Below are 13,398 nucleotides of genomic sequence, written 5' to 3' on the forward strand. Positions count from 1 at the left end.
GCCAACATAACCTATACTCCCTGAAGTGCCAATGTTTTGGAGTTTTTAAAATTATCTTCTAAAAACATTAATATTAATCACACGCCAAAAAACTAATTTACTCAAATATAGTCAGAAAGTAGTTGAATTTCAGGTTTAATGATTGTGTTTCAAATGCTTTGCAAGCCTCCCAACTAGAAGAGACCATCAAGGTTGTGGGTTTTTTGTTTTGGTTTTGTATTTTTTTGTTTGAGAGAGTTACTTAATTTGTTTTCCTTTTTCTGGCCTGAAGACTCATTAAAATTTGGCTCCACTAAACCCTAACATTATAAAATAGCAGAAAGTATAATTTCTGGTAATGTGAACATTTTTCATGATAATTTGTTTGATTTATTGGTAATCTGATTTAATGTCAAATCAACAAAACATCTAGAACAGTTACTTTCAAATGAAACCTTTTGTGTGGACCACACACATACAACCCACCGCTAACAGGATTTTAGCATGTAATTACACAACACTAGTGGAAAACAGAAACCTGTAGAAAAAATATTGTGGCCTGAGAATCACAGCTGTATTTACCTTGGCACAATACAGATTTATATATTTAGTAATATTTAATGTGGCAATATTTAGTGTGGCAAATACCCTACTGGATGGCTAATTTCATCTCACCAAATTCTGCTATTTTCAAGTAAACTCTCCGATCTTTATACCGAATTGAACAACAGGTGAAACATCAAGATATGCCTTCATATTATACAGTAGCTGGGATTTCATAAAATACTTTTCAACATGATCTACACTGAATAGAAAAAACAATCTCAACATTTTAGGATGAGTACTTGATTTAAAGATATTGCAAAAACAACAACCAAGTATCCATGGAGGTCTTTGAGGAGGACAATCCTTTTCACTGACCAATGGCCTTCTAAGCATTTTCACTATTACACACAGCTGCAGATCCATAAACCAAAGCATTTTTGCTCTCAACTGCTGAACCTGAACTGCCACCTATAGCTATAAAATCCAAAGTGTTCTCTGTGTTCTCCAAGGAGAAAAATGTTTACAGATAAAAGAAAAACAAACTAACACTTTTATCTCCTTCTGTCTTTGACCCTAAAAGACCCAAATGCTCAGACAATGAGAAACCAACTAGGCTGATCAGTTTTTGTTAGTAGAAAACATGCTCACCGAAAGATAACTGCTAGCATCCACATTGTCTGTGATGGTCTGACGTTCTCCCCGCTGGTTAATCTTCCTAAACCTTCGTCGAGACTGCCTGAGGGGAACTTCTCTTTGCAGGATATTCTCTTCATTGTCTTTGGAATTCTCCACCTGAAATACATGTTCAGGATCCTGGTTAAACATCCAATTCTTCCATATTATTGAAAGTCGGTGGAGTTTTATTAAGCTCATGAGGAAGGCATTAACATTAGCTAAGAACAGTTAAGTCTTTCTTAGGAAACAGACTACACAAATTTCTTAAGCAAATGCTACGTGTCTTAAAATGATGTTATTACAATGAGCTGAAGGCCACAGTTTCCTTCCAGGAAACAGTAAAAAAAAAAAAAAAAAGTCCCCTCTCCCCGACGCATACATATCCTTTAGACAAAATCATTTACAAGTTGTAAAGACTTCTCATTGCACTTACACATACTACACCATAACAATTAAAATAATTACATATTGCTCAGTTCAAGGGGCATCATCAACTCAAAAAAATACGTTTGACCATTTTGTACTCCCTATGGTTATGAGGTTGCTCATTAAAACATGTTAGCTACTTTGTTTTAAATAATATAATATGATTTTACGAAGTCTTTGCAGTGTAGACAGGGCACATCATGATTAAAAATGTGTTAGGATTGTCCGTGACCAGCTAGGTCCTAGCCCATCCATCCAACAACTATAAGATCTCATCCTTTATTAATGACCACTTCACTGAACAAATATAAAACAACTTTAAAAAGAAGTAACTAGAAACTGCCGTGAGCGTTTCACACTCAATTTTATTTGGGTATAAAAATTTTTAAAAGGTATTTAAACATATGAACACAGGTAAACATTAAGTACTGTACTTGTATCTAGTTTGTTCTAATTCCATTTCCTTCCCCTGCCCCCTGCACCCCCCGCCCTATAAAAAGCAGGCCCATCTTTCCACATTTCCTTCTGATGTCTTGGAAAAACATATCACAGCAGGAAACAGAACAGACATGTATATACAAATAAGGCTACATCCAAGCAAAGAATTCTTCTAACATATCTTTAATACACAGCAGTTTCTACTTTCTTATTTCACATATTTAAAATATTTAAATTTGGAAATTCAAAAATACAGCTATAAAAAATTCCTACTGAAACAGAGACCGGCAACTTTATTGACTCTTAGCAGTCATCTCAGTACACCTTCGTAAATTTACTCAAGTTCAGAAGTGTACAAGGAGGAATGGAAACAAAAAAGAGACAGAAAGAGTTGGAAGACAGTAAATAAGCAAGTAACTAAGAACATAGAAGTTATTCATGAATATGGCAAGCACAACCCACATTCTACATTAACTGAGGCAGCAGGTCTCTATGTCAGGAGGAGAATATAAACAGCCCTTTACATTTTAAACTTTTTTTTTTTTAAACACTGAGAAAAAAATACCATCACTTGAAAATAGACACAGTATAATTGCCTTTCTAGCAAGGCAATATACGAGAAGTTATGCTCATGACTGGTGAACTGACCAGGTGGACGCAAATCTGACATCACAGCTGGGAACAAAACAAAAAATTCAACCTCACACCACACTAGTACCAAAAAGGAGGCAACTAAGCAGGTGTCGCACTAGCATTTAACAATATTTCACAGGGATTTTATTATAGGTTTGCAAAGGCAGAGGTAAAAGACTAAAGCAAAAATTGGGTTTTTACTTATTGATAACACTACTGTCGGACCCATGAAAGTGGCCATGGCCAAAATCTGGAAGTTTAGCTTCTTATAAAATTGTCCTGTTAAAGTAGCCAAAATAATTAAATATATTTCATTTCATCTTACATGCGCGTGCGTACACACAAACACACAATACATGCAGTGCTTTACTAAATGTATTATATGCTTCTAGAGTCAGGAACGGCAGAAGCTTCCTAAAAGTGTGCGTATGTGGGGCCGCCGGCGCCCAAAACTGTGGCCTCGCCTCCCCACACCACCCCTTCCCCTGAGGCCCCACCCCCATGCCACCTCTTTCCCCCAAGGCCCAGCACCCTCTCTTTCCCCTGAGGCCCTGCCCCCTGCCCACGCCTCTCCGCCTTCTCCCTCCCATCGCTCACCCTTACCACCAGTAAAAAGTGGGGCAACTGTGATGCCCTGGCCTTCCCTGTTCTGATGCCCCTGTCTAGAGTCCTGTGAGCTGTCAAGTACTTAGGACAAGGTGCTTAGCTTCGTTGCACAGACTACAATGGGAACTGAGGGTGCTCAGCACCTTGCAGGAGCAGATACAACATTATATAGTTTTGACACTGAAGTTCACAACATGATATCTATTCATTTTTCAGAGAGTCTTAGGACTGTGGCAAAATAATACTGTACTATACTGTGAGAGGAAGCTATTTTTCTTCCCTCATTCTAATTGAAAACTAAGCAAATTAGGCATGAAAATGTTTTTGCTTTCTGTTAAGAATTAATCAACCAACTGTTAGCGGAAAATAAGTAATTAAGGCACCTGCTTCCTTCAGTTAATATGGCTACTGTACAACTGAAAAGAAATACCAAAAAAGCCGGGAAGCCCTTTGTACCGCAGCACATGTAAGCATCCTATTTTCTACAGAATTCTGATTCCCGTCCAAAGCAGCAGAGGTCTCAAAACCTACACTAGTAGGCTATATTAGAGAGACCTTTATAAGTAGTTAGAGTTAATAAATGATCAATCAATTCCTGTAGAATCCAGCAAGTCAATAGATTGCTTCCACCAATGTGTTTATTATAGGCAGTGCAAGTAGTGATGCCTATAGTTAATGTAGCTTGCCACTTCCTATTATATAAAGACTGTGTTTTTGGGTGCTTATAACTTTGCCAAACTTAAACTGTTCAGGCTGAAGTTTTCCATACTGGATGTCTGCCTCAGGCAGAATTTGTTTTGAAAGTTTCTGCAAAAACGATTCAGCCATTTCTGAGAAAAAGGTTAGCAAAAACAAAAAAACATTGTTTTGCCCATGTAAAAGATTTCTTCCAAGAGTAGCCCTAGCAGGGACTTGAAATCTGGCAGTGGGATCACTGTAGTGTCAATAATATGACTTTTGCCATAAAATATCCCCAAATCTGGCCACGTTATAAACCTCTGAAAATCTCAGTTCACCCAGGCCCAGTAAAGACTTGTTAGAAGTTTGCAGCTCAATTCTCCAAAGATTCTAACTATGCTGAACATGCTCCATCCCCTCATAGCTCCTACGGGCAGACCAGACCGCATATGCATCATCCCCACAGAGTGGCTCAGCATGCTCCATCCTGGGGCTGCAGAGGTTTAGCAGGACTTTCCCTTGCAACTGCTTCTTCCACCTGCCTAGGGTCACTGTGGCACTAAGCACTGTAACTCAAAGCAGAGAGATTGTCTCTCATGTGCTCTCAGTGTTTCTCCTGCTGATCCCAGGCAGTGTGTGTTGGGGTGGGTAGGGAGGATTGAGAAGGAGAGGCTAGGAGGGGTTGGGGGACAGAAGCAGAGGAACGGGGCAAGGGACAGGAGTCAGACAGAGGAGTGGGGTGGATAGACGGGGCAAGAGCTGGGGAGGGGGAAGGAAGAAGCAGCAGCAGAATAGGGAGGAAGGGAATAGGCAGGAGCCAAGCTCCTATGGAAAATATAGGATGTAATGATCATGTAATTAAAGACTAACATAATACCTACAAAGAAGCTGATTAAAGGTGCACAGGCAAATTTAACTCTCAAATTTCCAAACTTTTGAATGCTTGACTTTGAAACTTTAATGTTTCTAATGTAATTTTTTGGGATATAACCACCATTTATCTAATACACACTCCTCATGTCTGTAACATCTATTAATCATCATCAACTATTTATAAATAAAACCTTAATACAAAGCATTACATAGACATTTGATACCCTCCACTAGCTCCTGGTGACCAAAACTGATCTACATCTCTGAAAAATTTGAGATGCATGTCTTTAATGAAATTAAATTGCTGAAAAAAAAATTATGGAAGAGATTAAGGTAGGAAAAAAATTATACAAAATCCAAGAATATTCTTAGCAGGGACTGCAATTCAAGCCAGCCTAACTCACCAGAAATTTGTCTCTTTTTTCCCTCCTCTTTGTGGTGCTCTCAACAATCTATTCTTCAGGCCAGGCTCCTTCTTACAGCAGCCTGAGAGGAATCATACTATAAATAGGAGCAGAAGGGGAAGCAAGTATTTTAGCAGAAAGGAGACCTAGCCTTTCCCATATTAATTCCCTAGTCAAAGGGGTGCTAATAAAATAAAATAACTCTACAAAGTGAATGGAAGCTCTTCCTCTATTTTTCTTGTTTGTGCTGACACACTTTTCACACCATATAAAGCACTGTTTGGAAAATATTGTCCATTAAAATACATTTGAAGTGGTTTTGTAAGATTTGCCATTTTGCTCCAGGAAATTACTATGTATGCCAGTGCTACAGGGTGAGCACAGCCAGTACCTCATCAGCTCACTCCAACTTGACTTATTTGAAGGCAGAGGAGCAGCAGAGTGGCTTACTAACATCTCCAGGACAGGAAAGCTGCACCCAAGAGAACAGTAAGAGTGCTGGGAATGGGGAGGGTTTGAGGGATACTTCCCTGGCAAGGATGATCTCCCAAAAGATGGGCTGTGGGGGTTCCCTCTGAGAAGAGTGGGGCTTCACACCATCAAGAAGGACTAAAGTGGCTGTGCTGGCAGAGGGACAGAAGAGGTCTGAGAAGGAGTGTAGGTATGGCAGAAGACACCAGAGTATGGTATGGTGAGACTCCCAGCAGAGGCTGATAGAAGGTCCTGTTAGGAAGAGTAAGGACTTAAAAACTATATCCATTCAGTGTGGGAAATGGATTATATCTGGGACTTTTTGTTATGGACTGAGTTGCACTATGATTTTATTAATAAACCAACCCAAAGGAAGGATATTATTGAAGCAAGACAGCCTGAAGTGGAATCATTGGGTTACCTGAGAGGGAAAACTGAGGCAGTCACACGTATCCTGCTATGACCAGCCATAAGAGGACACTCCAGGTGGGACCACCCTCTGATAGCCATTAGTAGCAATGCTTCCACCTTTTCTAAACATTAAACAACCATTCCTTTTGCATACTGTTTCTTAAAAACGATGAGCTTTATCACCCCATGGAGGTGTCAACCTGCCACTGTTGTAGATATTGGAATGCACTCACTTGTCAAACCTGATGATGAGTATTGTGAGGAGAAGTGGTAGGGGGAAATGGAGGAGAGATATAAGCCCTCATGCTTCATGCCATTAGCAACCTCTAATTGAGAGATGCTCGGGAAAAACTTCCCACTTCGGCTGGTTATTCAAAATTATTCATTACAGGGTTTCATGCACTTTTCTCTGAAGCATCTGGTACTTGCCTGGTACATAGAACACTAATGTGATCCTATATGGAAATTCCTGTGTTCCTGTGAAAAGAATGAAGTGTTGGGGAGCCTTGAACGTTCTCTGTTCTCAAGAACAGAGAATCAGTTGTCTTTTGATTTCCAAAATGCATGGCTCCACAGGAGATGAATTGCCAACTGTCAAAGGATTAAAATACAGATATTGCAGACTTGATACAGTGCTCATGGGTAACAATATAGGTTCACTAAAATAGAAAGTGGAACCCAGCACTAAGTAAAATATATTTTGGAAACAGCTGAAGGTAGAGAGGATCACAGCAGAGAGCCTCTAACATGCCTACTTTAGAGGATGACTTTTTGGCCAAGAGGTGGCTATAAATTTCTAGAATTAGGACATCAAAATTTAGGAGAAAATGCCTTTTTGACATAATTAGTTAGGAATATAAATCAAAGAATATTGTCACACTGATGTATAGGTCAGACAGAACAGAAATAATATGGGTCTGCAGTTAGCATGTGGTAACTTCTATAAAAAGCTTTGAGTCTTGCGATGTATTAGATGTGTTTTTGAAAAGCAGACCGACTCACACAATGAGCCAGTTTTTCAAGACAGATGATGATGATAAACCAAAGGGAGTTAGATAACCATTATTCTCAGTAGATATCATGTGATCCAACTTTAACCTAAACATGCTGAGCGGACACAAAAGATGATGAAAAAGAGTAGGTCACAGGCATACATCAAAGCAGGAAATATATGTGACAGCACACTATTAAAAATACAAATGAAAGGCTCATATTTTTAAAATGCATTTTTTATTCTTTAAATTACACTATGCTTGTAGACATATCGTTCTTTTAATGAATCATGCCTACTTCTCTACAAAATACATATCAACATCCATGCCTTACGTGGAATAAGAAAACAGTAGCATGAACTAGATGATGCAAGAATAATGCTTTTATAAGTACACTGCTACTAGATGTGTTAGAATTGAAAATTACATTTCATAACTACCAGTTGAAAATACAGAAATAGTATCCTAGAAAACTAATTATATCACTGGTCAGACATTTTCCTGCACAAAGAGCAATATTGCTATCAGTATGAAGAACATGGAATCTTCTGTACAGTATAGGTATCTTCCTATTGTAGAATATCAATGCCTCTTTGTACAATTAACCTAACTTTTTATTCCACCATAATCACACAGAATTAAAGCAATTAAATAGTACAGAGGAAATCTTTCAGCATTTAAAAGAAAAGGAATATATACCTAATTTAAACACTTACAAATATATTAAAAGAGCTATTAAAGGAATGGCTATACTGAAATGCTAAATTTTAAGAGGACTGGTAATGTCATTTTGTATTATGCAGTGGCATCAGTTACATTGGTTCTTAGGCACAATATAAAACAATGTTCATATGCTTATTCTTAAAAAACCTTCAGTAATCAGCTGGAAATTGAGAAAACTTGTCAATATACAAATCTGATAAGAAAAAATAAATTTGTTATCTTTACACACACACCCATGCATGTACCTGCTCCCTTAAATTGCAAGAGAATTTAAAAGAGACGTTCATCTGAACTGGGGAAAAAATTTTGAACTAGGAAGAGAAAACCTACAACAACTTGACCATGTAAGTCTTAGACAATACTTTTCTGAAAAGAGGTTATTTCCTCAATAATTTTCAAACGATGCTGTTGTTTTTAGAAAATGGAACAATAATTTTACCATTGAAACCAAACATACTGCAAGCTGAGATAGTGCAGCCGTGCCTAATTTGACAACTAAATTGAGTTCCGAGTTCAATCCACCTCTTTACAGTGGGGGTGGTCTATTTCAATATTGCCTGCCCTCAAAATTCAGAAATCATGAGTCAGGCCCCTCCACCTCCACATTCATGAGGCTTTAAGAAAAGATTAAGTTTTTTGGTCTATCATCTGATTTTTGATCTCTTCCTCCCCACTCCCAAATTGGCACCAATTTTGGCCTGACTGAAGGAGTTCGCCCTGATACAACTGAAATCAAATTATGCAAATTTGTATAAAGCGCAGCCTGAGGCTACAAAGGGCTTACTAGCTCCTTCCAAAATGCTAATGAAGTTATCCTGTCTTCACACTAATTAATTATGTGCCCCGGTATCTGCACATCAATTAATTTTATACCCTCATACCCACATCAATTCTTCAGCCTCTGGTCCCACATCTACCCGTTGCATCCCAGCAGCTCCAGGGTCTCTTCACCCCCACACCCTCTTACCTCCCAGGATTGGGACTCATTTTGACAGATGCTTATATTTCAGGTAAATATGAAACATCAGTTGCAACTGTTAAACAAGTGTATCTCTAGCTTCATTCTATATTTAGGGCTCAATTCAGACAGATGGGTTTGCATCTCTAAGCACAGCAAGAGAATTTGGCAGATAAGACGGGGAGTATCATCTGAGTATCTGATATCGGAGCAGAACCTTTACATGTCTTTTTCTAATCACAGTAAAGAAAGCCACAGATAAACCTTGCTAATTTCTTTAGTTTACAAACACTAACAAGAGTGCGTGGATATTTACAGATACCAGAAATTAACCAGGCAATCTAGATTTTGAGAATAAAAAATTGTCATCTTGAAAAAAAATAATCTGCTATTGTTTTCCATCCCTGGAAGGTTGTGATGTAGAATATGCTGCTGAAGGAGTTTCCCCGGTCCTTATGAAGACAGGGTTTTGGATATACATTAATGGAGCTCTGGGGTGCTCCTCATTTTTCACCACTCCCTTTTTGAAGTCCTCTATCATGATCACACAGGGGGACATGGTGGATTTTATTTCATAATCTTAACTTATTTGACCGGATAAGCCACTGTTAAAACAACATTAGGCAGCCTCTCTCTCACTACCAGGATACATGTCTGCCTCTGCAGCAGTCCATTAGCCTGAGAAGCAAAAAGCAGTTTTTAGATGCTTCTAAAGTACACAGTTACAGTATTAGTCTTTATTTTCAGTGTGTAACAGAAAAGACTAGAATGACTGATTTAACAGAGTAGTCTCTAGTCAAAGATGTAATTTTATTGACTTAGCATTGACCACTGCACAGTTAGTACTACAAGAGCATTTCTGTATGGAGCAGCTTTCCCCATAAAGCATGATGCAAAGTGAAATTGAATAGGATCACATGATCTGACTCAATTTTACTCAACAACCAGTGCTAGCGGGTAACATCCTTCTGTTCACAAACACCATGCTGCTCTTGTGAAATCAACTGCTTGAACCTAAAGAAGAAAAAAGGAAGCACCAAGAATGAAAGTGGGGAAAGAGACCGCAATACAGTTAGATCTGCTGCAACTTTTGGCTACGTCAATTAGGATATGATTAAAACCATCAGTTTAACAATAAACAGGTCTATTTGTTAATCCAGCAAGTCACCTAGTTTCCTAAATATGATTTGCCATGCACTATCTGTTATCCTCATTAACTTAGCTTTGGCTGACCACATTTATGGCCTTTGAAACGGGTCAGTTCTCCGAGGAATCCCCTTAACAAATTGATTTTTATTCTAGGAAGAAGGAGGAGATAACAAGAGATGTGAAAATCTGTCAGCAAACCTATTAGTAAACTATGCTGCACTTGTATGTAGTTAAGTGGCAAATACTTGTTGTTTTTATCTGGTCCTCATATAAAATGCTGCTAAATTTCTAACCAAAAAACAAAGAAACAACTGAAAACCAAAAATTAATTATGAGAGAAAATCAGGGAACTGAACTCAAGGCTCCTATGAGGCTGTGAAGATAATTACCAATGGGTACACCACCAGCCTGTCCCTTTTTTTTCATTTTAAGTTCCATGTAGAAATGTGACGGGCTTTGGTGATTTAGTCTGTTATGTTTAGCTGTAAAAGGTGAAAGCTAACATCATGGAGAAGAAACAATGTGTTTTAGTAATTTGCTCGTCCTAGGTGGAAAATACACTGAAGTTCCAGAAAGGAATTTAAAAGACCCAGACATTTCTCTGCACTGCCTAACTGGAATTTAAGAATACTTTTAATTGTATACATACTATTAAACACAAATAGTTTAAAATACAGTACAGGAGTATAAAAGTTATGTATTTCTTTCCAGTAACGTCTACAATGTGCTTGATGTTACCAAATAGCTAGACTGAGAAATTGTATTTCTAGATATTAAATGAAATATAATTCATAAAAATATATTTATGGTATCTTTGGTTCAATTACAAACATTATCCAGAGGTGAAGGGATTTTCTGCAAATCTTAGAGGGCATGTTTTGATTTCTAAAATAGGATGTTTGAAACTTTAACAAAATATGAACCCTACCTATCCCAAGCTGGTATGATACTATCAAGTGAAATATCAAAACCAAAGGAACATGTAACTTTGTTGTGCCTCACGTGAAGTTAAGTTTGGAATGATCTGAATCAAGATACCAAGTGATCTGTCAGATTCAGGTAACACCTAAAGCACCACTTCTGAAAACATAACAAATAAATAAAACTGTGGAGCTGACCTAAACTGGAAGAAGAAAAGGAGTACTTGTGGCACCTTAGAGACTAACCAATTTATTTGAGCATAAGGTTTCGTGAGCTACAGCTCACTTCATCGGATGCATTCAGTGGAAAATACAGTGGGAAGATTTATATACATAGAGAACATGAAACAATGGGTGTTACCATACACACTGTAACAAGAGAGTGATCACTTAAGGTGAGCTATTACCAGCAGGAGAGCGGGGGGGCGGGGAGGGGGGCAGGGTGACACCTTTTGTAGTGATAATCAAGGTGGGCCATTTCCAGCAGTTGACAAGAACGTCTGAGGAACAGTGGAGGGGGGGAATAAACATGGGGAAATAGTTTTACTTTGTGTAATGACCTATCCACTCCCAGTCTCTATTCAAGCCTAAATTAATTGTATCCAGTTTGCAAATTAATTCCAATCAGACGTCAAGAATTATAACATTCAAAAACCAGTTGGAGAACACTTCAATCTCTTTGGTCACTCGATTACAGACCTAAAAGTTGCAATTCTTCAACAAAAAAACTTCAGAAACAGACTCCAATGAGAGACTGCTGAATTGGAATTAATTTGCAAACTGGATACAGGTTTCAGAGTAACAGCCATGTTAGTCTGTATTCGCAAAAAGAAAAGGAGGACTTGTGGCACCTTAGAGACTAACCAATTTATTTGAGCATGAGCCTTCGTGCATCCGATGAAGTGAGCTGTAGCTCACGAAAGCTCATGCTCAAATAAATTGGTTAAACTGGATACAATTAACTTAGGCTTGAATAGAGACTGGGAGTGGATGGGTCATTACAGAGTAAAACTATTTCCCCATGTTTATTCCCCCCTCCACCCCCCACTGTTCCTCAGACATTCTTGTCAACTGCTGGAAATGGCCCACCTTGATTATCACTACAGAAAGTTCCCTCCCCCCCACCCCGCTGGTAATAGCTCACCTTAAGTGATCACTCTCTTGTTACAGTGTGTATGGTAACACCCATTGTTTCATGTTCTCTATGTATATAAATCTCCCCACTGTATTTTCCACTGAATGCATCCGATGAAGTGAGCTGTAGCTCACGAAACCTTATGCTCAAATAAATTGGTTAGTCTCTAAGGTGCCACAAGTACTCCTTTTCTTTTTGCAAATACAGACGAACATGGCTGCTACTCTGAAACCTGTCATTAAATTGGAAGAGTGACTGTATACATTGGACCTCTTCCAACTGCCACTCAAACTGATGTAAAATATTTTCAGTTGGCTTCAATGGGAATTGGATTGGGCCACTTGGGATCAAAACTCACATGGCCTTTCTGGATATATTTCAGCCTTTTCTACATATTTCTTTGCAAAAATAGGTTGAATTTTGGTTTCTTCTTGAAAAAAAGTTTTGTTTTCAGTGTTGCTAACTGATTATTTTATTGTGAAATACATCATTTTGTGACTTTATTAAAGCTCCATTTGTTGGAATCAAGAGATTGCATGAAAATCTCAGCTTTCATTTTTAAAAATGTTAAGATTCTAGCCCTCATGGTTGAAGAGAAAAGCTAGAAAATATGAAGCAAGTGTACATTAGTGGCACAGAAACCAAGAAAAATAAAAACAACCCAACTTTTATGTTTTGTTTTGTTTGTTTTTAAAAAACTCATGATTTTAATCAAAAATCATGATTGGGAGGCGGGGGACTGAGGCATGGTTTTTTAGTACTTGAGTTCGCAATACTGGGTTTTACAATTATGCTGAAGACAGATCCCTACAGGAAAAATCTCAATCAGTTTCAGCTGAGTTTTGCAAATGACTACTACCTAAAGTCACCAGCCAGACAACTTCTGCATGTGATGTTTTAGTAGTAGCTATTTTCCCTTTAACAGCTTATCCTATCCATTAAGACTTAATGATTAAGTGTTCTTTTACACATATCTATATAGTTTTAAAGGGAAATTTACTGAGAAGGGCATCAGTATTTCCTAGGGCTTGTACGTTACAAGTATTTTGACCAGAGATTATGTTCTGTGTCATTTTGAAAATCACATTGGTAGCTAGTGAGTCATCAATTAGCATTTTAGGGAAAAAATCAAATAATATCATAGAATTTTTTTTCATGACACAGCAATGAGTCATTTCCCACTTCAGAGAGTTCTTACATCAGACAGGAGTTTCAACACAAAATGCGTGCAATTTGTCCAGACAATAATGTACCAGGTCTACTAATGAAACTATGCATTAATACTTTGTAATAAAAAAATTGTTCCTAAATTACTTATAAAGAATGAGCCAAATTCGTTTCTCAGTTAAAGGAGTCTAAATCCACTGACCTATATGGACAT

The 13,398-nt window shown here is 38.0% G+C and overlaps 1 protein-coding gene across 16 annotated transcripts in view; it reads right to left on the reverse strand.

Moving 5' to 3' along the window:
* The window catches only part of RAPGEF6 (Rap guanine nucleotide exchange factor 6), a 232,601-nt gene that overhangs the window by 142,242 nt on the left and 76,961 nt on the right, over positions 1–13,398 (reverse strand). For 15 of the 16 annotated variants that reach the window (XM_037906909.2, XM_037906912.2, XM_037906907.2 and 12 more), the window contains one exon: positions 1,174–1,317. In XM_037906909.2, the coding sequence (XP_037762837.1) occupies positions 1,174–1,317 (144 nt within the window). Of the gene's footprint in view, positions 1–1,173; positions 1,902–13,398 lie in introns of those variants that run through there. The other variant, XM_043521420.1, reaches the window with a different exon arrangement.

The sequence above is a fragment of the Chelonia mydas genome, chromosome 8 (genome assembly GCF_015237465.2).
Source record: "Chelonia mydas isolate rCheMyd1 chromosome 8, rCheMyd1.pri.v2, whole genome shotgun sequence".
In the NCBI taxonomy this organism is placed as follows: domain Eukaryota; kingdom Metazoa; phylum Chordata; order Testudines; family Cheloniidae; genus Chelonia; species Chelonia mydas.